General features: G+C 41.6%; 1 protein-coding gene across 1 annotated transcript in view; it reads left to right on the top strand.

Annotated features, from left to right (window-relative positions):
• Window positions 1–4,026: 4,026 nt before the first annotated feature.
• ssuh2.1 (ssu-2 homolog, tandem duplicate 1) overlaps window positions 4,027–24,341 on the top strand; it is a 60,943-nt gene continuing 40,628 nt past the window's right edge. Inside the window, exon 1 of the mRNA XM_039770867.1 lies at window positions 4,027–4,128. Coding sequence (XP_039626801.1) covers window positions 4,104–4,128 — 25 coding nt within the window. The 5' untranslated portion in view covers window positions 4,027–4,103. The remainder of the gene's footprint in view (window positions 4,129–24,341) is intronic.

Genomic DNA, 24,341 nt, shown 5'->3' with positions numbered 1-24,341 from the left:
ACTTTACATGACTGAATGTTTTGTTGGGCTGTCTGAGCTCTTAATTGATAAGAAGAGCATGTCTTGCAAGACTCTTATGTTCCACGTCCCTGGGACAATCTCTTGGCACCAACTCTCATATTTACGGTCCCCGCAAGACGCTCCATGGCCCGTCTCGTGGGTCTTTAAAATGTCTTTTGAGAACCTCCGAGATCACGTCTCGTCGCCTGGCTTTTACATTCCAGGATTTATATATACAGTCCCTGACAAAAGTCTTGTCGCTTCTCTATTTTGTAGAAACACCTGCTATTAGCCTGCCTTTTAATTAATCAACTGGTGTTAGAAATAGCTCATATGAAAAGCTAAAGCCCTCCCAAATGATGTTTAATGCACTGAAATAAATTAGTTTCACTGAAAAAAGATTTATCGTTTAATCAAGACAGAAAGGTCAAATTTGGGCAAGACAAACGTTTTGTCGCCTATACAGAAAATGAATAACTTTACTGCAAATCCAAAAATATGTCAGCAAATTAAGTAGTGGTGCTGTGAGATCCAAATTTAATATCTTGTATGACTTCCATGAGCTTGAAGGACAGCATCCATGCGGTTTGGCAAGGATTCATACAATTTATTGATGAAGTCATCAGGAATAGCAAAGAAAAGAGTCTTGCATGCCTCCCAGAGTTCATCAATATTCTTTGGTTTCGTCTTCCATGCTTCCTCTTTCATCCTACCCCACATATGCTCAATGATGTTCATATCTGGTGACTGGGCTGGCCAATCCTGGAGCATCTTGATCTTCTTCGCTTTAAGGAACTTTGATGTGGAGATGGAAGTATGCGATGGAGCACCATCCTGCTGCAGAATTTGGCCTTTTTTATGGTTGGGAATATAAGAGGTAGCTAAGATTTCTTGGTATTTTAGACTATTGATGTTGCCTTCCACCCTCCAGATCCCTCGCATACCCCCATACTGGATGTAACCCCAGACCATGATTTTGCCTCCACCAAACTTCACTGTTTTCTGGGTAAATCTCGCTCCATGCGGGTTCCAGTAGGTCTCCTGCAATATTTGCGGTGACTGTGGTGTAATTCAACAGAAGATTCATCTGAAAAATCCACCTTCTGCCACTTTTCCAGCGTCCATCCTTTTAGCAGGCTGTGGGGCCTTGGCAAATGCCACACGGTTTTTCAATTGTCTTTTGTTTAATGCTGGCTTATGGGCACTGATTCGACCATGGAGGCCATTTCGAGACAGAATCCAACAAACTGTTCTGGTTGACACAGGGACTTCAGGTGACCAGGTCTCGTGGAGCTCTGCTGCAGTGGAAAATGGGCTGGCCTTGGATTTTCGAGCCAACAAACGGTCCTCTCGAGCAGTTGTCTTGCAGGTCTTCCTGACCTGGGCTTGTCAAAAAGTCTCCAGTCTCTTCAAATCTTTTTTATCCTCTGAACTTGACGCTGAGACACATTGAAAGTGTTTGCCACATCAGCAGTGGATTCGGTCTTCAGCCTCTTGATAATCAACACTTTAGTCTCAGGGTGAATCTTAGGCCTGTTTGCAGAGGTCTGGTTGCAGTTGATGTGAAGGTCTAGTGTACTGGGGTTCTTGTTATACACACCTGAGACCTAATTGATCCATTATTAGTCACAGGTGAAGCTCATATGACAAGGCGACAACACTTATGTCTTGCCAAAAATTGACTCAATGGGCTTTACCAAGCTGTGAATATTAGAATACTTTTTGTCAGTTTCGTTTTGCACTGAAACATTTATATATATATATATATATAAAATACTAAGCCTAAAAGTGTAACAATTTTATGTGACTTTTTTATGTCACATTTTTGTCACGCTTTAAATCGGCCTTATTTTAAAACCTACACATATATGTTTAGTATCATTCTTTTCAGAATTTATCAAACGTTAATGTGATGTTGTTAGATTTTCAGATTCTTATTCCACTTTTTAATTCTAAACTAAAATATCAACAACTTGCATCCTGTGAGACGAGACTTTGTGCCAAGACATTTAACCACACCTGGGGCTAGAAATAAAAGACAAAGAGTAGATGACAAATATAGCTGCTGTACAGGCTTTTAAATGTTTGAAGCACCAGTTGAGATGCAGATCACACGGCATGGCAACAACAGCAAGCCAGCAGCTGATCAAGCAAAGAGGAGGTAAAAAAAAAAATATTTGTTTCCAATTGTATCACTGTTTAGGAGGGCGTTTCAGAGGAGCGACTGTGTCTCTAGGCGGCACGGTGGCGCAGTGGTAGCGCTGCTGCCTCGCAGTTAGGAGACCCGGGTTCGCTTCCCGGATCCTCCCTGCGTGGAGTTTGCATGTTCTCCCCATGTCTGCGTGGGTTTCCTCCGGGCGCTCCGGTTTCCTCCCACGATCCAAAGACATGCAGGTTAGATAGATTGGCAATTCTAAATTGGCCTTGGTGTGTGGGTGTGTGTTTGTGTGTGTCCTGCGGTAGGTTGGCACCCTGCCCAGGATTGGTTCCTGCCTTGTGCCCTGTGTTGGCTGGGATTGGCTCCAGCAGACCCCCGTGACCCTGTAGACTGTGTCTCCTTGGGGTGAGTTCAGCCCCCCTCTTCACAACACAAGCGGCAGAGACGTGAAGTGGCTGGTGCATAGCACAGGCCCTTGGCGAGTGAAGCGAGCAGGGGGTGAACCCCCTAGTAAAAATATATATATATATATATATATATATATATATATAGTATTAGTAGTAACAACAACAGCAGAAACAACAATAATAATTATTATTTTTGCAAGGTGCTCAGTGTTTGACTCCCCATCTGGAGTATGTTCTTTTATTTCTGCTAGAACAAGCTCTGTTTCTTGTTTTTTCATTTTCCAATATATCATCACTTAGACAGCCAGAGCCTTTAATAACATCATGATGTGAATGGCAGAAAGTCCTTGTGAACCCTCAGGGCAAATTCATACACTGACTTAATTCCAATCAGCTCTAGAGCCACAGGAAATCATTGCAAGTCTATGTGGACTGAGATAGGCTAGGAATCAGGCCAGGGTCTCTCTAGAGCCTGGAGCCTCCACTCTGGGGCTCCAAGTGCCTGGAGTTGTCTTGAAGGACAGTCATCATTATTTGAGTTAGATAACCTTCCCACAACCCTAATCTTGACCACAGTGTAACCGAGCAGATCTATGGAGGTCTGCAGCTCGACTGTCTTAGTTCCCATTGGAGTCAACTCACATACTTAGAGCTCCAGGGTGGAGGCTCTTGGCTGCAGTGATATCTACTTGGAGAAGAAGGAGTGCACTAACAATGTCACACAGCTTAAAAATCTTCTATATTAAACAGCAGTGAGATGGTAATCTTTATGGCAGTGTTTGACTTTAGATTGTCTGCTTTACTTTTGTTAAATTTCTATTTTTTCCCCCTCGAAGACAAATTGTGTCCTGTGCTTGCTGTCATAAAATTCAGCTGCCCAATGACACTGCCCTGCATAAACAGTTTAGGAAGATGGATGGATGGATGGATGAATGGACGGGCAAATTGAACATGCCAAATGCTACCTGGAGCAAACGAGCAATGCATTTGTGAAATGCAAAGAACCTGAACTTATAGTAAAGGAAAACTTTTGCAAAATAAAGCAATATTTTTTTTTAATAAAATAACTGAAATTATTACTTTTTATGAACAAACACAATTAAGTTTTATAGATATAATATTTGTTGCCATACTGTATTTTTACCTTGGAAAACTGTGGAGATTGTGGGGCTCTTTGAAGTAGATGGACTATGCAGTCTTACTTTTGCATTGAACGACTTTCAGTGTTCTTTATGATGCGCACTCCTGATCTGTATGTGTTTTGTGGATACATTTCACCAGTTGTCTCGTGCAGTTGAAATTAGCACCAAAATGTCTTTAGCTTTATCGTAGGCGCGTACTGATTGCTCAGAAGAAGCACTACATAAAGATCCTGAAGCCTCAAACAAGTACCCCTCCCCTCTGAAGACTGGACCCTTGAACACATCCGCAGAGTGTGGGCGTGGCCCAGTCCGAGGAGGGAGGTCTACGCATTAAAAGCAAAGAAAAGATCGCAGCTCGGCTCAGTTTGCCAAGCCTCTTCCTGGTTTACTTTATCCATGGACAGCAAGGCGGAAGAAGCAGGTAAGTTTATGGCTAGTGATCACCGGTTCTGTCGTGCCCATATCTGGACTTATCATAGGTTTTTGTTCGATCGCTGTAAACATTTTGGGAACCTCGAGTCCTAAACTTAAGGCGCAATCCTCCGTAAGAGAGACGCAGCATTCAAGCTCGCTAGGTTGCTTTTATTTTTAAAGAACTAAATCGGGGACACGATTTAAAAGAAAAAAAAAAAAACTCCTCAGAACACGATTAAAGGTAACACGGAACGAGCGGAACCTCTAAGCTGTTTCGATTCAGAAGCGCAAACCCGAAACTGTCAAGGGGCAGCTGGACATTTTGCATGGGTGCTCGGCACAACACTCCACCCCACGGTTTTCCAGCCTCCGTGCGACGCTTTCATTAGGCGCTGAATACTAGCGACACGCATAGGAAGGGAAAAAGGAGACGTCACTGGCGGGACAGATGAAATCTTAAGATCGTCCAATCAGGAATGTCATTATCTGAGAAACAAACAGAAAGCCTTAGTTTTTGGGTCTGTCAGTCCAGTAAGTTTCCGTTTACTCATACTGCCAAGGGGAGGAATGCGGCGACACAATTTTTGAAAAAAAAAAAAAAAGAAAAGACAAGTCGTTTTACTTTAAAAAATGTGAACCAAAAACACGTGCTTTTTATAGACCTTTATTTTTTTACATTTTTGATATGAAAATGCACAATCAGTATCGAATGGTTCATTAGTACAGTGGTTCCATGTAAATTTCACCTTGGTGATACCGCAGAAAATCGCAAAGATTTACAACCGATTGCCCCGTAAAATAATATACAATCAATTGCATTAACTTATATTTTTAAGTACAAATATAAATACGCATTAAACTGGATCAAATGAACAACTTCAATATTGTTTATTATGATTATTATTCCATACTTGGCTGACACCTTTATCCAAGGAGACGTTAAACATTTACATTTATTTGCTTGGCAGGCGCTTTTAGCCAAAGCGATTGACATTTGAGATTTGGTTGATTGGTTACATTTGTTTCCTTTTTCCAATTGGAGCACAGGCTGGTGACGTCTGTCAATGTCTATAGTGCAGGGGTGGGCAAAGTCATTCCTGGAGGGCCGCAGTGACTGCAGGGTTTTGTTCCAACCCAGTTGCTTCATAAGAAGCCCTTAATTAGTGACGGGTTGTTCTTGAACAATTCGTTCATTTTGAACGAATCTTTAATGTGACTCGCGAAGAACGAGTCGTCTCTGAACGCGTGCATTTGCGCAACTTCCTATAGTTTCTGTATTGGAATTGATTCACCTGTTTCGAGTTTTTCGAGTGGTTCGTTCATCACTTGACAGCCCCATAAGCTTAACCAACTCAGTCTGAGCCGGAAACAGAATTGATTAGTTCATCTCTCGAGTCTTCGGGTTCCAGTCGTTCGTTCATCACGTGACAGCCCCATAAGCTTAACCTATGCAGTCTGAGCCGGAAAGAGAATTGAACGAAATGACTCGAAATATGGTTCGTTCATTTTGCTGAACGAGACTCAAAGGTCCGAGTCGGTAAAATGATCCGAACTTCCCATCACTAGCCCTTATTACTCAAGTAACACTTCTGCTTCACTTTAGATGTCTTGCTCGTTAAGATTTTGAACCCTTATTGCTTATTTTAGTCTTAAACAGCTCAACTCTTGGTTTTTAATTGCTTCTTTTTAGCAATCAGATGCAAATGACAAAAGAAATTCAGCATTTCTCCGTTTAGCTGGTTTCCATGTACACCTGTGTGTGTTTATCATGCACTATTGGGTTTAATTAAATACTTGGAATGAAAATGAAGAGAAAAAAGTGAATGCTTGAGAATTACTCATCTGTTTTAGACTTCAAATGATTTGGATGATATCCTTAGAAAGGAAAAAAAAATCTAGGATATGAGAATGACCTGACATGGCAGAGTTAAAGCATTAACAAGCCCTGAAATTAAATAATTGACAAGGATTTTTTTTTTTAAATAAGCAACTGGGTTGGAACAAAAACCTGCAGCCACTGCAGCTCTCCAGCATGTGTGCCGTCAGAAATATTTGGGCCCCAGACAACTGGGTACGTGTGGGCCCCTCTGCCTTCCCCCGGGTCCCCAAATGCACAAAAAAATCAAATGTGAAAGGGCCCCCTTCCGTTAGGGTCCCATTTGTAACCAACCCCGGCGCTGGGCCTGCCTCCAGGACTGACTTTTCCCACCCCTGCTGTAGTGGGATTTGAACTCACAACCTGACAGTCTTAGGCACTACCCATTTGGTCAAATGAAGTAAATGCGCTGCTGAGACAGATTGTTACAGGGGAGGCTAAACGCCTCTGTCCATGTCCACCTTTGCAGATCTGTTGTAGTGTGTGTGTGTGTGTTCGTTCATTTCTTACTCCTCATCAACCACCCTGTGCTCAGGTAGGGCAAACAAGCTGTCAGCTATCTTCACTTACAATTTTGTTACAGTTCATGAACGTACATATGTGTGTATATTTAAATAAATTATGTGTTTACAAAAACTCATGTAAAAATTTTTCAAATCAGTAGGCCAGATCTCGTGACTAAACAGAGCAGGTTGCAAAATTTTCAGTTAAACCGAACAATTTTTGCAGCATTTGCCAGTCTGTAGGCTTGCCGTTTTTTATAGGCTCCCCTGCAGCTGGTGATTTAAATGGTGGAATGCCAGCTCATATTGGTGGTGACTCAGCTTGTCAGTGCTGTTACATACCCCTCCTTTCAAACTCGCTGTCCCCAGCAGCCACTTCCAATTCCTTGAAACAGCGGGATGGTCCTCGTTTCCATCGTGGTTGTGTGGCCTGTGACAAAGATGCATCAGTAGGGATCTTGAGCAGTTAATTGTCACGTGGTGCACAAGGGTATTGAGTGCTGCGTTGTCATGTGATGCAGCATGAGTGTTATGTGACACTTTTGTGTGGTGATCTGTCCATTGTATGTGGGAACCTTTTTGTGTCAAGCTGCAGATGTATCTCTTGGCTGTCATCCTTCACTGAAGTGACGCTGCATACAGCATTCTGGGTCCAGATTTCAGCTTTGAGACTCTCCGTCCACTGCTGCTCTGTAACGCCTCTGCCGTCTCCCCTGTCCATTGCCTGCACAGTTTTACCTTCATACTGCTCACTTGTGGTCAGTGGCAACTTGATCTGTCACACTATTCCCAGCTTCATGGGCCCGAAGCTAAGCTGGCAACCGTGCACCCCGTCTGATGGACTTTAGCAGATGGAGAAGCGGTAGTGGAGCTGCAGAGGTAGCAGTATGTCGGCTGTATTCTCACTGTACTGATGTTAGAAACGGCATTCCAGATCTCAGAAATCAGCATCGAGACTCCCCAACAAATCCTCAGGAGAGCTCAGAAAGTCCATTTTAGGTTTCTTGTGGCACTCGGTGCTTTGCTAAATCGGATGACAGATCTTCACTCGTCCCACACCAGTACCATTGTAGTGCTGCGAACCTGGATTCTTTGCTCTTTACATGACTCGTTTAGGTAACTTTGTTATCCTTAAAAAGACTGCTTGCCCCACTGGATGGAGTTCATTTGGGATTTTGGCAGGGCTGCTGTCTCTTACGACTGGCTGTGAAGCTGCCCATTTACATAATGAAGTGCCAGCTCATAGCGGTGGTGACTGTTAGAATAGTAAAATGATAAAAAGCCTAGCTTTTTGAAATACAGTATCCATCCATCCATTTTCTTATCCAAAGCAGGATCTCTGGGAAGCTGGAGCTAATCCCACCCATCACAGAATGCATGACAGGAACAAACCCTGGACAGGACACCACTCCATCACAGGGTGAACACATTTGCACAAAAACGCAATTTAGCAGTGCCAATTCTTCTAACCTAAATGTGTTTGGACTGTGAGAGGAAACCGGAAGACCCAGAAAAAGCCTAGATGGACACATGAGGAACATATAACAACAAAATTTTATTTCAAAGGCCAAAAGGCATTGTACAGTTTAAAGCACCTGTGGCGTTTCGGCCCCTGTACCCAGACAGACAGACAGCAGATGTCCCAAAATCACGCACGTTTAATAACCTTTTCTTCTTTACAGCACCACACAATGCATAAAACAGCTACAATACTCAGCCCCTTCTTTCTTTCTCTCTCTCCTTCTTCTTCTTCTTCTTCTCTTTCTGCTGCCCTCACTCTTCCACACGCAAGCTCCGTCCTCTTCCACCCAACTCCGGCTCGACTAATGGAGTGAGGCGGCCCCTTCTATAATGCCCCGGATGTGCTCCAGGTGCTTCGCGATGATCTTCCGGCGCCACTTCCCGGTACGGCAGAAGTGCCACATGAGCACCTGGAAGCACTCCGGGTGTATCTGGAATTTTTTCCGGCAGCACTTCCGAGTGTGGTGGAAGTGCTGAAATCCAGGGCTCCACAATCTTCCGGGTGCACCTTGGCCGTGGCCACGTCCACCAACAGGGTTGAGCTTTTAAGCTGTGATCCCGTGGCCCCAATGCAGACCAGGGCGGCTGCCTTCTCGTGGTCCAGGGGAGGGGTTGTCCCTTTCCCGGTCCTTCCAGGCATCCCCAGCCGCCCACCGCACACCCCAATATTGAAAATGTTTCCATGGTTTTCTTTTAAGAATACATTTAGCCCTTTATGAAGTGTAATGGAACAGGAGCTTGTCCGAATAGATGGGTAGAGGACAGGAACTGATGTTGGGCAGAATTCCAGGCCATCACAGGGCACACTTCCAAATTAAAAAACTCCCATGTCTATAGGAAGAGGGAGAGAAACTTGAATTTCCAGTGAAAAGGCACAGAGTCATGGAAAGAACGTTTAAACTAAACTGGCATCACACCCATGTCTCACCCATATGTTACTGGTGGTAATCCCACTGTTTAATTGGGCTGAACCTGATTGGCCTAACTGGGCCACTCGGACAGACTTCACACAGACAATGACTGTCCCAGGATTGGAATTGCAGACCCCAGTCATCCAAAAAGTGTAGAAGAAAACTCAGAAATCTGTAGACATCCTGAAAGTTTTGAATAACACAGGCTTACAGCATGTGCCAGCGTACCACTCTTTTTTTTTTTTTTTTTTTTTTTTTGGTGTTTGCTTTCCCCTTTTGTTCACTGTTGGCACACAAGGTGAGCCATGGGAGAGACTCAAGTGTTAGTTTATTGTGCACATTTTCATTTTTCTTTTCTGTTTTTCCCTCCTTCCACCCTGTAAGTGTATCCTCGTGAGTTTTGCTGCCAAGTTTTGCGTTTCATGTCTTTTTCTGTAGTTTGCTTACTGTTGTAGCATATTGCATACTCATTAGCCATCATTTCAGACTTTATGTTCCACACGAGTGCCCTGGAGTGTGTGTCTTTTGACACTGATTCTCCTTGGCTGTGTCTAATTATTGTAAAAATACGTTTACCTTCTTCTTAAAAGTTTATTTTTTTACTTAGGGCCCACTCACATAGCAGCTCGAATTCTTGTTGAATGCAATCATTCATCTGTCCACCCCGCTCCCTCTCTCATGCAAGTAGGCAGTGCCTCATGGGAAATGGAATTCTTAAAAAAACAATTGGATAAGGGACACATTCGGCATTGTGCCCAACATCTGCCCTTTGCCATGCAGGTGGCTAGCGCACGTGACTGCTGGAGGTTTAGGCAGCTAGCGAGGAAGTCCTTGGAGGCTTTTTGCTGGAGGAGTAGTGAACACGATGAGCTGCTGATATTGTAAGTCAGTCAGTCAGTCATTATCCAACCCGCTATATCCTAACAAAGGGTCACGGGGGTCTGCTGGAGCCAATCCCAGCCAACACAGGGCACAAGGCAGGAACCAATCCTGGGCAGGGTGCCAACCGACCGCAGGACACACACAAACACACCCACACACCAAGCACACACTAGGGCCAGTTTAGAATCGCCAGTCCACCTAACCTGCATGTGTTTGGACTGTGGGAGGAAACCGGAGCACCTGGAGGAAACCCATGCAGACACGGGGAGAACATGCAAACTCCACACAGGGAGGACCCGGGAAGCAAACCCGGGTTTCCTAACTGCGAGGCAGCAGCGCTACCACTGCGCCACCGTGCCGCCCCTGTGCCACCATGCTGCCCGATATTGTAGGTGGTCCTGCAATTTGAACTGTATAGTCTGTTAGGGCCATTCTTAATAAGATAACATTACATTTTATATCAGAATTTACTTGGCAATTTTAAAATATTTAGCCCTTTTTCCCATAGTGAACTATTGCATCAGTCATCAAGTCGTGTAATGGACAGTAAGTGGCGACCCTCAGAACTTAATTCTGTGTTAATATTTGGAGAATTTAGGTGAATAGGAGTGATGAGCTTTGTTGGGATCAATGGCCTGTTCTCATCAAAATTCTTCTAATGTTAAAATACCATGCCACTCTCTAAGCCCGCTGAATTCTGGGTACGGTCATTAGAGCTTATAACAGCAAGCACAGGGCACTAGGCAGGAACAATCCCCTTGGAAATGCCAGTCTATGCGAGGATACACACACACACACACACACACACACACCTAACCTCAGTGTCTTTGGACCGTGGGAGGACACCCACGCAGACACTGGGAGAGTGTGCTTGTGATTTTTGCCACCTAAGTTTGCATTTGACGTCTTTTCCCGTAGTTAGTTTACAGTTATAACTCCACGCAGAGAGGACGTTTGACACAAACTCTGGATTCCTTACTGCGAGACAACAGCACTACCACCGCATCAACCAAATGTTCAAATGCTGATTGTTAAACAGGTAATGGAAGGCGTTATCCTTATGGCCTACAAGTTAACATGTTAGATGGATTGGCTTAACATATGTTCTTGCTACTTTGAGCATAGACTCCATCAGTCTTTCTTTTACCTTGCAGGTGGCAAGGCATAAGGGGCAAACAGTTCCAAATGTAAGCACCACCCTGTAACTTTAACCTTCCTTAGAACACACCATGGAAAAGTAATGAGGCGTAAGCCAATATGATATTACTTGGGCAGTGTGGCATAGTGGTTGACACTTGAAACCTTGGACCTTTCGTTCAGAAACAGTTTCATCCCAAGAGATATAAGCACACTCAATCGGTCCATCAAGTACTCCAAGTAGAATTGTTTGTATTTATAAGTACAATTGCCTCACTGCAGACATGCATTACAGTTGTAATATTGCACAACCTCATCCACTTATGCTTTCATATTGTATATTTAAATTTTTTTTATCGTATTATTATTATTATTATTGTTGTTGTTTTTTTACCTTTTTAAATGAAAATAAGTTTATGGGGAATTTGCATATTGAATTTTATTTTACTATACAATAACATTAAATTAATTCAATTCAGTTCAACAAAAAAAATTGTCTATTTACGGATGATGACGACTGGCTTCTAAGTCGACTTAGATTTCCAAGAGTCATCTTCGTAGAGCTGTTGATATCATTTTTAAGATTAAATATATTAAAGTATGTATATTATATGATACAGATACATTTGTAACTTCATTTACATAATGTATACCATTAGTAATTAAATGTGTGGGCATAGTGGTGCCACAGTAGCGATGAGCTGGCGCCCCATTCAGGGATTGTTCCTGCCTCGTGCTGTATGTTTGCTGGGGCTGGCATGACCCTGGATGGACAGATGGATGGAATATTTAAACATGTACTGCAAAGACATTTCAATGTTTCTTAAAAGTTTTCAAGAATCGGCATTCTAAGCTTACAAATGGCTTGCCATTTAATACTGAACTTACTGTGTGGCGATTGGTTAATTGAAGATAGAAAAGAAAGGACAGGAATTGGGGGTTAGTACATTTGAAAGAGATAATAATAATAATAATAATACATTTTATTTAATAGGCGCCTTTCTTAGCACTCAAGGTCAACTTACAGTAAAATTAAACAACATTCGTACAATAAAAACAAGAGAATGATAAATCACAAAGCAATAAATAGCAAACAAACAAAGATAACTGGCAGTAACAGTGTAGAATTCACAATTGGTATGCCAGTTTGAAAAGCTAAGCTTTGAGGGCAGTTTTAAAATGTGTTATTGAATCGAGCTGACGTATATGAGAGGGAAGAGAATTCCCGAGTTGAGGAGCACAAGGAGAGACGCTCGAGCTCCCAGTGCACTGAGTCTGATGTGTGGTACAGAAAGTCGAGCTTCAGATGAGGATCTGAGTGAGCGAGAGGAGTGCAAGTCTGGAGGAGATCAGAGAGGTGTGGAGAGCTTTAAACGTTAAGAGCGGTATTTAGTATTGTATTCTGTAGTTAACAGGGAGCCACGGAAGTTGAGAGAGAATCGGTGTGATATGTTCAGTGGATTTAGAACAGCAGGTTATTATCCTAGCAGCAGAATTTTGAAGAAGTTGTAAGCGTTTTTGTGGGATGCCAGATAGAATAGTATTATAGTAACCTATACGTGAGGTGACTCGGGCATTAACCGATACTTCAGTACTGTGTTGCGTAAGAACAGGACAAATCTAGAAATGTTTCGGAGATGGAAGAAGGCTGTTCAAGAAATGTTACTTGATTACATCTTGCCTGAAGAAGGGGTCTGAGTTGCCTCAAAAGCTTGCATATTGTAATCTTTTTAGTTTATCCAATAAAATGGGTCATTTTGCTTGACTTTTCTTTATGTGGGAGGAAAAAGAGAGAGTACTATCAAGAATAATGCCCAGGTTCTTAACTTGGGAAGAGATGTTTGTGTTTATATTGTTAATTAAAATAGAAGAATGGCTCAGGGGTGGGGATCGATCTGTTCTTAACTCAATTTTTCTTTTTGTAAAATCTTGATTGCTTTGTATGGATTGTAATAAAATTAATAAAAATAAAAAAAAATAAAAAATAGAAGAATGGTTAACCTTAGCAAGTGTAGATTTAGAGCCAACGAGAAGCACCTCAGTTTTATTGGTTTAGTTGGAGAAAATTGTGAGTCATCCATGTCTTTATGTCCTGGAGACATGCAATAAGAGCATCTGGAGGGAAAACAGAAGTGGATTTAGTGGATAGATATAGCTGTGTGTCATCAGCGTAACAATGAAACTTAATACCATGGTGCCGGAAGATATAAATGAGAAAAAAAAGTGGCCCCAAAACAGAACCCTGCAGATCTCCCTGAGTAACGACTGCGTTCTCAGATTTAAAGCCCTTTATTTGAACAAATTGCTTCCTATCATTGAGGTAGGAAGAAAACCACTGGAGGACAAGGCCACAGACTCCAGAACTAGCTAGTCGTTTCAAAAGTATCCGATGGGATATGGTGTCAAATGCAGAGCTGACGTCAAGAAGCACAAGAATTGATGAAAGTCCCATGTCCGCTGCCCAGAGAAGATCATTTGTGATTTTGACCAGGGCAGTTTCTGTGCTGTGTTTTATGGCGAAACCCAGATTGAAACTGTTCAAAAAGGTTATTTTTTGAAAGATGGGACTGGAGTTGGGAGGCAGCTATCGTTTCGAGAACTTTAGATATAAATGGAACATTTGAAATAGGCTGATAATTGTTAAGGATATTTGGGTCTAAAGCAGGTTTTTCCAGAATTGGAGTAATTGAGGCTGTTTTTAGTGAGAGGGGGACCATGCCTGTAGTAAGGGAAGAGTTAACTATAGTAGTTATCATGGGGGAAATATGTGACCGACAAGACTTAACAAAGCTTGTAGGTATTGGATCTAATTGGCATGTGGAAGAATTAGATTTTGTTATAAGCTCTGAGATATTATTTTCATCTGGTAAACTGAAATCTGAGAATAGGGTGGTTGGTAGGGGAAAATGGGTGATCGTGGATAGTCATTTTCTGCAGAAATAGAGGAAGCAAGTTGCTGGTGGATTTTTCAATTTTTGAGTTGAAGAAATCTAAAAAAGTGCAGCAGTATTTAACAGAGAGGTTATGGTGAGCGACACTTTCTGGTGGTGTAATTAGCCTTTTCATTATAGAAAAAAGAGCTCTAGTATTTTTCACTCCTGTTTTGATAATGTTAGAATAGTGTAGAGTTTTGGCAGCAGAGAGAGCATTTTTGTATTTTGACATGTGATTTGCAGTACTCCATCCATCCATCCATCCTCTTCCGCTTATCCGAGGTCGGGTCGCGGGGGTAGCAGCTTAAGCAGAGAGGCCCAGACTTCCCTCTCCCCGGCCACTTCTTCCAGCTCTTCCGGGAGAATCCCAGGCGTTCCCAGGCCAGCCGGGAGACATAGTCCCTCCAGCGTGTCCTGGGTCTTCCCCGGGGCCTCCTCCTGGTTGGACGTGCCTGGAACACCTCACCAGGGAGGCGTCCAGGAGGCATCCTGATCAGATGCCCGAGCCACCTCATCTGACTCCTCTCGATGCGGAGGAGCAGCGGCTCTACTCTGAGCCCCTCCCGGATAACTGAGCTTCTCACCCTATCTTTAAGGGAAAGCCCAGACACCCTGCGGAGGAAACTCATTTCAGCCGCTTGTATTCGCGATCTCGTTCTTTCGGTCACTACCCACAGCTCATGACCATAGGTGAGGGTAGGAGCGTAGATCGACTGGTAAATTGAGAGCTTTGCCTTACGGCTCAGCTCCTTTTTCACCACGACAGACCGATGCAGAGCCCGCATCACTGCGGATGCTGCACCGATCCGCCTGTCGATCTCACGCTCCATTCTTCCCTCACTCGTGAACAAGACCCCGAGATACTTGAACTCCTCCACTTGGGGCAGGATCTCTCCCCCAACCCTGAGAGGGCACTCCACCCTTTTCTGGCTGAGGACCATGCTCTCGGATTTGGAGTACTGCTGCAATAAATTATTTCATCGAGGGTCACACATGGCGCAACAAGAATCTTGTGGGAGCCGTGCCTCCTTGTTTAATACATGCTTTAATTCATTTCCCATGAACATGATACCAAGTATACATTTTATTGTTCAGAGAGCTGTAACATCATGAATGTAATATATTCTGTGTCCTGTCGGCGTTAGAGACAGCCCTTTTAAGAAGCACGTAGTGATTCACACACACAGCGCACATAGAATACGAAGCATTTAACGTGCTACTTTAGTTACGATGGAATGTGAGAAACTCTAGTAAATGAAACATTGATTTTAAGATTATGTTTACGACGTTCTACTTTAATGACAAAATAAACTACGAGATTGAAGTGGACATTTTGACCTTTTTTTTTGACGGAGACCCTTTTTTTCTTTTCTCTGTACCTTTTATACGATAATAAGAGAAGGAGATTACCTTGGGATAAAAGTCTCGGATATGCTACCAAGAACATTTTTGTACCTCAGTGTTGGCTTAGGAAAAATTTAAAGGAAGCTACAACAACAACAACATTTATTTATATAGCACATTTTCATACAAACAGTAGCTTAAAGTGCTTTACATAATAAAGAATAGAAAAATAAAAGACACAATAAGAAAACAAAATGAATCCACATTAATTAACATTGAATAAGAGTAAGGTCCAATGCCCAGTGGGGGACAGACGGCTGGAGCAAAAAATAAAATCTGTAGGGAGTAAGCTCATGTTGTAACAAGCGATCTTTTAGCCTGTCTTACTAATGATTTAAAAGTCACAGCCTCTGAGACCACACCAGAAGTAGTGTCATGGCAAAGGTACTTGCAAAACGGTGGCACCGATATACAAGGCAACATGGAGCAAAATTGTTTCAACAATTGTAAAAAATAGTTAAATGCAAAATTCCAATACCAAAATGGAATTCTCCATACTTCAAAATCTAATGACTGAGGTAAACATGCTTACGGTTTGGTGAAAAATTTAATACAAAAAGGTGTTACTGGGGCTGTTTTTGTCTGTAGCAATCGCACTATGTAATGCCTTCTCCCATTGTACCCATCTTCTCTCAAAAGAGTTGTACCTTTGTCAATGTGAATATTACAATAGCGATGAAACTCCCTTGAAGTGTCCGTCTGTCTATCTGCAGTAGCTTTGTGGACATTGTTTTGTGTGAATAAAGTAACAAATTAATGAAATCCTTGGACAGAGCTTTTCATTACTGGTCAGTCTTTTTCCTCACCTTCTGAAGTCATGGGTTGTGTATAGCGACTGAAAGAATTAGATCAAGTGACCAAATGAAGTTCTCATACAGGGCTGTCGGACGTACTGTGCTTGACATGGGGTAAGGAGAGTGGTAAGTCACAAAGACCTCTGGGAAATTCCACTGCTTTTTTTTTTTGGATTGATAGAAATGAGTTGAAAGTATTTTGGGCCTTTAATCAGAGATACAGTTTGGAGACAAAGTCAGAGAGGTGAGATTGCGCTGGTTTGGACATGTGCAGAGGAGAGATGTTGGGTATATTGGGAGAAGGGTGCTAAGGATAGAGCTAAAAGGGAAGAGGAACAGAGGAAGGCCTAAGAGAAGATGGTGTGAGAGGACATGCAGGTGATGGGTGTGACAGAGCAAGATGATCTGCGAGATGATCTGCTGTGGCACCCCATAATGGGAGCAGCCAAAAGAAGAAGAAAAAGAATTAGAGGTGTTCAAGGCAAGGCTCACTGGAAGAAGACAGAGGGCATGCTGAGTGGAGTATACTGGATCTGTAGAATGGCAAAAGAATTTCCACAGAAGCAGCTGAAGACCATTGCTCTCACACACCTCCACACTCACATGCGGCTAATTTGGAATAACTAACCCACCTAATACAGTATGCACATCTTTGGGATGTGGGAGGAAAATAAGAAAATCCAAATTAAAACTTACAGAATGGGGAAAAGCAGGCAGATCGCCCAAACTCCAGATAGGCAATAACTGAGTGTAGGATTCAAACCCGTTGTAAATTATGAATGTATAAAATTATTAGTTTAAAAGCTATCTTCATTCTGACGTGCAAGTGATACCACATATAGAACGCAACTGTGTAAATTGCATACATCTTACAGAGATGTAAATGTATTTAAAGAAGGAACGTTTTGGTGAAAATGGTGCAATGGGGTTGTTAATTTTTTTTTTTTCTCTCCCTGAATTCTACCTTAGTCCAGATTCACAAATGTCTTGAATGCTTGTAGCCAATGAAACTTTCTGTAGGCAGAATTCTTTCCTAAGGTGGCACAGTGACCATCTAGCTTGTTATGGAGGGTAACATGGACTCGATCACTACAGCATAGAATTGAACCATTACTATTTGTGGTAGGTTGATTTTATTTATTTTTTTCATCTGCTATAGAATGAACATCCTGTGCTGGGCCTGGACGTGGTGTTCTAATGTCCGTGTTAGTATCTGGAATAGAATAGTGCCAAGAAACTTAAGTGACTCAACTGTTAATACCAGTGGAGGTTTTAGAAGGTGGTTATTTCAAAAAATCTGCTAAGTGTTAAGATTAAGGTTATTATGGCTGAGCCGGTTGTTCCACTGTTTACAGATTCTTCATTGAGATCGAAATGTAATCTTCTGAGTAGAAAGAAAAGTAGAGGGGGGTGCAAAGGATGCAGCCATCCGGTGCCTTCCTGCTAGGACCCTAAAATCTGATGTGTGTTAACCCTGCCACACATCCTGTCTTCTGTCCATTCAAATGTCTGTAATCCACTGACAGATGACATCAGACTGGTTTAGTTACGTGATTTTCTTCTGCAGCCACTCTGAACTAAATGGTGTTAAGTGCTAAGCAGAACCATAATGGGGAGAATCCATTCCAGTGATATCAAGTTACTCAAGGATAAAGTGCAAGCCCATATCATCTTCTGATCCTCTGGCTAGATAACAATGGGTCCAGAAGAGAGTTAATGTCCACTTTTAGGTAGGACAGAATGATGTGCTCAAAGGTTTTCATTAATTCAAAGCTTAGTGAAACAAGGCTGTGGTCAGTGGTGACTGCAGGGATGGTAGTGGAGGTACTGAGGCCGCTAGCAAATTACAGAAATATCTGAGTGTTGGAGTGGGGCACTGACTGGTTATGTTGGAGTTATTACGTCAAGGCATTTTATTTCTTGAAAAGTTAGTTAACGTTTACCTTTGTGTTGGTCGGGAGGGTGGAGAGGCCTTGGCAAAGGCGTGGTCTTTAGGTGGTGTTGTGTAGTAGCAGGGTGTTGTACCGCGTTAACCATTATGGACGCAATGAGAAGTCAACCCAAATGACACATTTTATTGGCTAACTGAGAAGAGTACAATATGCAAGCTTTCAAGGCAGCTCAGGCTGCACAGAGACAAACCAAAGAAAGTTTTGAACGACATCTCTATTATTACTGACTCGGGTGACGCGGCAGTCCTTCTCCTCCTTGACCTGTCTGCTGCCTTTGACACTGTTGACCATGAGATATTGCTGATGTGGCTTGAACATCTTGTTGGGCTTAAAGGGGCTGTTTTTAACTGGTTCAGATCATATCTAACTGGTAGACACTTTTCAGTGACTTTAAATTCCTCTTTTTCGTCTACTGCTCCTCTTAAAATGTGGTGTTCCTCAGGGATCCATTTTGGGTCCTATCTTATTCTATATATACAGTACCTTCACCCTGTTGGAGCGATTTTTAGGAAATTTAACATTGATACACAGGTTTAGATAGATAGATAGATAGATACTTTACTTTATTAATCCCAAGGGGAAATTCAATATTCCTGTCTGTAAGCTGCACAACTGTCTTTCTGAACTAAGATCCTGGATGGCTAATAATTTTCTTGATCTGAATCAAAATAAAACAGAGGTGCTTATAGTGGGTCCATCAGCTAAAGCCCAAATTAGTCTTGGACTTCTCGGCTCTTTCTCTGTCTTTTGCAAACCTGAAGTTCGCAATCTTGGTGTTATCTTTGACAGTAACCTCTCTTTTGAGAAACAAGTTAATTCTGTAATCAAGAGTTTCTTTTTCCAGCTTCATCTATTAGGTAAGATCAAGCCTTTTATTACCTTTAAGGATCTTGAGAAAGCTACTTATGCTTTTTATTTTTTTCTCGACTCGCTGTATTCTGGGATTAGCAAATACCTGATGCACAGGTTACAGTTGGTCCAGAATGCTGTTGCTCGCTTTCTGGTTGAGGCTAATAAGTATGACTCTGTTTCTCCAATATTCACTTCTTTACATTGGCTGCCTGTCAGTTTTCAAATTGATTATAAAATCTTGTTACTAATTTTTAAATCTTTACACGGGCTTGATCCTGCGTATTTATCAGAATTGTGTGTTTTACACCAGTCATCTAGAGTGCTTAGATCTTCTGGTCAGTTGTCTCTTGTTGTCCCTCGTACCAAGTGTAAAACTAAGGGGGACGGAGCGTTTGCAGCTGCTGCTCCTCGCCTGTGGAACTCTTTACCTCATCACATAAAGGAGTCGTCTACAATTGAACTGTTCAAGACGAGATTAAAGACTCATTTCTATTCACTTGCATTCCGTGAACTTCAGTAATACTGATGGTTTCCTCATTGTGATTATGTAACATTACTTCTATTTATTATGTATTTTATTTCTATTTATGTTGTTTGTTTCCTTTAATTCTGTTATTGTAAAGCACTTTGACCACAGCATTCCCATGTTGTTTTAAATGTGCTATATCAATAAATTGACATTGACATAAGAATGCAAAATCTGGCGAGATGGAAATGTTGGAAGAAACAAACTTGCATGGAGATCAATTGCTTTTTTTAAAGAGCAGCGCACACGGTTCTTGTTCATCTGGTTGGGCAGGTTGGAATTATCTGCACAACTGGATGATTTCTTTTTGTAGTCTTTGGGGTGCGGGGCGGTGGCACGACTAAAGCACACGTGATTATAGTGTCTCTAGAAAAGCACCAGATGACAAGTGAGCTCAGATTCAAAATATCGCCTCCCCTTCTCAGCCAGATATTCACAATTCATTTTTGTCAGAATGCCTGCAATGCCGTTTTCCCAGTGACACTTCTAGTGGGTTGCTTTTTTCTTGCCACGTAGTCACTGTAGATAAGATTGCAGGAATTTAGTTCAGTGGATACTCGCTAAAACAACATAAAGGTTTGCTTGTGTGTGAAAATGTTCTTAGCTTTACGTGCTGTGCCTTGTCATGGCGTGACTTCCACTTTTGAACAGTTTGCAGATGCTACCCTGCCACAGTTATGGCTATCCTAATTAAGATATGCCCTTCCTAATCACCAAAAGTGAAAAATATCACAATTTATATCAAGCAATATACAGTAAGAAGCTGTTCTTGCTTATTGAAAAGTTAATTTCGCTACGTTTTCCATCCTCTGATTGAAAGTAGCATTTAAAATCAGATTAAGTGAACCCGTATTGTATTGCTGGCTTCCTCCCAGTGACCATATAAATGTATTTCTGGGGTCATTGTTGTAGTCGGAGAACCAGCACTGCATACTTTATCCCAGCATTGTTTTTTAGGTACCCAAATTTAACAGCGTCAGTTCTAAAAGAATGCAGTAGGCAAGAGATCAAGTTGCAGTAATGCAATTGGTAAATACTGGCAACATTGTTAACACTTTATGAAACACTCTTAATTTTATCTTAAGCTTAAATAACAAAAGATACTTTGTAAAACGTTTTCCCAAGCCCTGGCATGCGGTCTTCTTGGATAACTTAAGAAATTTTTCATTTTCCTAATGGTGCTTTGATGAATAGTTTAAACAACCCAAAAGCTAAAACAGAAGTGGCAGGGCAGTGAATAAAAGTTTAATTAGTGTTATTGAACATATGCATTTTATGAACAATTGTTAGATGTCCAATTTAAGTTAGCACAGAAGGAGGAAGTGGAAAATTGGTCAAAAGTAAAAAATGATAGATAGATACTTTATTAATCCCAAGGGGAAATTCACATAATCCAGCAGCAGCATACTGATACAAAAAACAATATTAAATTAAAGAGTGATAAAAATGCATGTAAAAGCAGACAATAACTTTTTATAATGTTAGCATTTACTCCCCCGGGTGGAATTGAAGAATCGCATAGTGTGGGGGAGGAACGATCTCCTCAGTCTGTCAGTGGAGCAGGATGGTGACAGCAGTCTGTCGCTGAAGCTGCTCCTCAGTCTGGAGATGATCCTGTTTAGAGGATGCAGTGGATTCTCCATGATTGACAGGAGTCTGCTCAGTGCCCGTCTCTCTGCCATGGATGTCAAACTGTTCTTCTCCATGCCTACAATAGAGCCTGCCTTCCTCACCAGTTTGTCCAGGCGTGAGGCGTCTCTTCTTTATGCTGCTTCCCCAGCACACCACCGTGTAGAAGAGGGCGCTCGCCACAACCGTCTGGTAGAACATCTTCAGCATCTTATTGCAGATGTTGAAGGACGCCAACCTTCTAAGGAAGTATAGTCGTCTCTGTCCTCTCTTACACAGAGCATCAGTATTGGCAGTCCAGTCCAGTTTATCATCCAGCTGCACTCCCAGGTATTTATAGGTCTGCACCCTCTGCACAGTCGCCTCTGATGATCACAGGGTTCATGAAGGGCCCGGGCCTCCTAAGATCCACCAACAGTTCCCTGGTTTTTGCTGGTGTTCAGTTGCAGGTGGTTTGAGTCGCACCATTTAACAGACTCCTTGATTAGCTTCCTATACTCCTCCTCCTGCCCACTCCTGATGCAGCTCACGATAGCAGTGTTGACCGCAAACGTTTGCACGTGGCAGGACTCTTGAGTTGTATTGGAAGTCTGATGTATATAAGCTGAACAGGACCGGAGAAAGTGCAGTCCCCTGCGGTGCTCCTGTGTTGCTGACCACAATGTCAGACCTGCAGTTCCCGAGACGCACATACTGAGGTCTGTCTGTAAGACCGCCACCAGGTGTGAATCTACTCCCACCTCAGTCAGCTTGTCCCTAAGGAGTCGAGGTTGGATGGTGTTGAAGGCGCTAGAGAAGTCCAGAAACATAATTCTTACAGCACCACTGCCTCTGTCCAAGTGGGAGAGGGATAGGTGCAGCATGTAGATGATGGCATCCTCCGCTCCCACCTTCTCCTGGTATGCGAAATGGAGAGGGATCAAATTAATGTAAGAAAAAATGAATGTTAATAAGTTGCTAAAATCCGGATCCCTGGATGCTACATAGGAATTTGGGTTGCCACCAAACTTAAGTTTGGATTTGGCTCAACAGTCCTCAGTTTATATAAATAATAAAATGATACGTTTTTATGGTATGCCACGATGTAAGACAAGGTTGCCCTTTTTAGCCTGTTTTTGCCATTCAACATTTTCCAACATGCTTAATCAAGGCCGGAACCTATGATGGCAACATTGGGTGCCAGGCTGTCAGTACTGGCATGCCCAGAAAGTCAAAATGAAAACAGAGTCATCCATCTTCAAGTCCTTCGTCAGGACACCGAGACAATGCACCTCTAAATTTGAGCTGTACTACGAATCCCAGAATACCTGGTCAGCCCAATGGGTTTGTTTTAACTCCACTGAATATAAATATTAGTCTAATGCAACTATAACAAGAAGTACCTAATACATCAGCTAAAATTAGAATTGTAGATAGGAGAAAATCTTCATGGCAGCCAACCAAATCTAAAAAAAATGCAAAGTGTTGTGATGTGAATGAGACTGGATGGAAGCCAACCGAAGGATGTAAACAGGAAATGAACAACAGAAGGTGTGGTGAAAAGACAAAGCCTATTAATAGGGAGGAGTCCGATACAGAGTGAAAAAAATATTACCCAAATAAATAAAATCAGGCATGTAACTTTGAATTTAAAAGATGTTGCCACCACACAGCCTTGGATTAAATTCCTCTAAGAAGCACCAATAAAGACATGGATATTTAAAGTGGATCCCATACAACAATTACAGGCAGGACCTGACGACAAAATACAGTATGTCCGGTGAATGTTAATGGGTATAGCGACTGTAAGCAATATTTTTGTGGCCATGAAAGACAAGTACACAATGGCAGCACCCATGAATAATGAAGGACCTAAGATAGCGTGAAATGATATCATTATCATAACCATACAAAATCCCTATGTAATGGTCCGTTCAATACTTCCATGTGAATAACACTTGAATGATACCTCGGGAAGATTTCACAAAACAATACAACCAATTGTACTGTCCAATCCTATAAAATCAAGTACATTAACTTGTATATTGTTTATTATATATGCAAATAAATGTAGAGTAAAATGATCAGGAAATTGAATGAAGTCTTCTTCTTTCGGCGGCTCCTATTAGGGGTTGCCACAGCAGATATACTTCTTCCATATCTGTCTGTCCTCGTCATCTTGTTCTGTTACCCCCATCACCACATCCATAAATCTTCTCTTAGGCCTTCCTCTTTGCCTCTTCCCTGGCAGTTCTATCCTTAGCATCCTTCTTCCAATATACCCAGCATCTCTCCTCTGCACATGTCCAAACCAACGCAATCTCACCTCTCTGACTTTGTCTCCCAACCATTTGATAGATCCTGTTCTTTAAATAACTCAGGATGCCCACTCGCACCTGATTGTCATCCCATTGATTGAAAACACCTGACACCTCACCTTCAAACTAACTGCTAATCCTAGAGGTTCACATACTTTTGCCACTCACACATATGTAATATTTGATCATTTTCCTCAATAAATAAATGACCAAGTATAATATTTTTGTCTAATTTGTTTAACTGGTTTCTCTTTATCTACTTTTAGGACTTGAGTGAAAATCTGATGATGTTTTAGGTCATATTTATGCAGAAATACAGACAATTCTAAAGGGTTCACAGACTTTCAAGCACAACTGTATATATGCATTTGCCACGTGGACATGTTCTAAAGTTAAGCGTTTTCTATAAATCAAAATAATATCTTTCTCACACTGACTTTGTACAATGGTAACTATGGGGCATGGGGAACCACTGGAAAATAAAAGTCTAAAATCTTATCAGATATATCCAAGACAGTTGTCGAATATTGATTCATGTCTTGTGTTTATACACACACATTGTAAAATAGTTTATACATTCAGTATCATTTATGAACCAGAAAACACCAGTATTCTGAGATTTAGCCATTTTGAAAGAAGACCAACTTTGCATGCCATCTCAGTGTTTGTCTTCACAATAACCTTTCAAATGATAACAAAAGGGATCTGGAAATAATCATTTTAACACAAACATGCATTATGTCAAAATGTTTGGCACTTCATTGGTAAGTTTTTAGGCTTTTATTTTCCAGTCGTGCCACCTACCCCATAGCCTTCATTGTAAAGCACCAGTACGTTCAATATATATATATATATATATATATATATATATATATATATATATATATATATATATATATATATATATATATATATATATATATATATATATATATATATATATATATATATATATATATATATATTTAATTTACAGAAAACACTTAACTTTAGAACACAATTT

This window comes from Polypterus senegalus, chromosome 12 (genome assembly GCF_016835505.1).
Source record: "Polypterus senegalus isolate Bchr_013 chromosome 12, ASM1683550v1, whole genome shotgun sequence".
Taxonomy (NCBI): domain Eukaryota; kingdom Metazoa; phylum Chordata; class Cladistia; order Polypteriformes; family Polypteridae; genus Polypterus; species Polypterus senegalus.
Note: the sequence above shows the minus strand (reverse complement) of the source record. Positions and strands in the feature narration are given on the sequence as shown.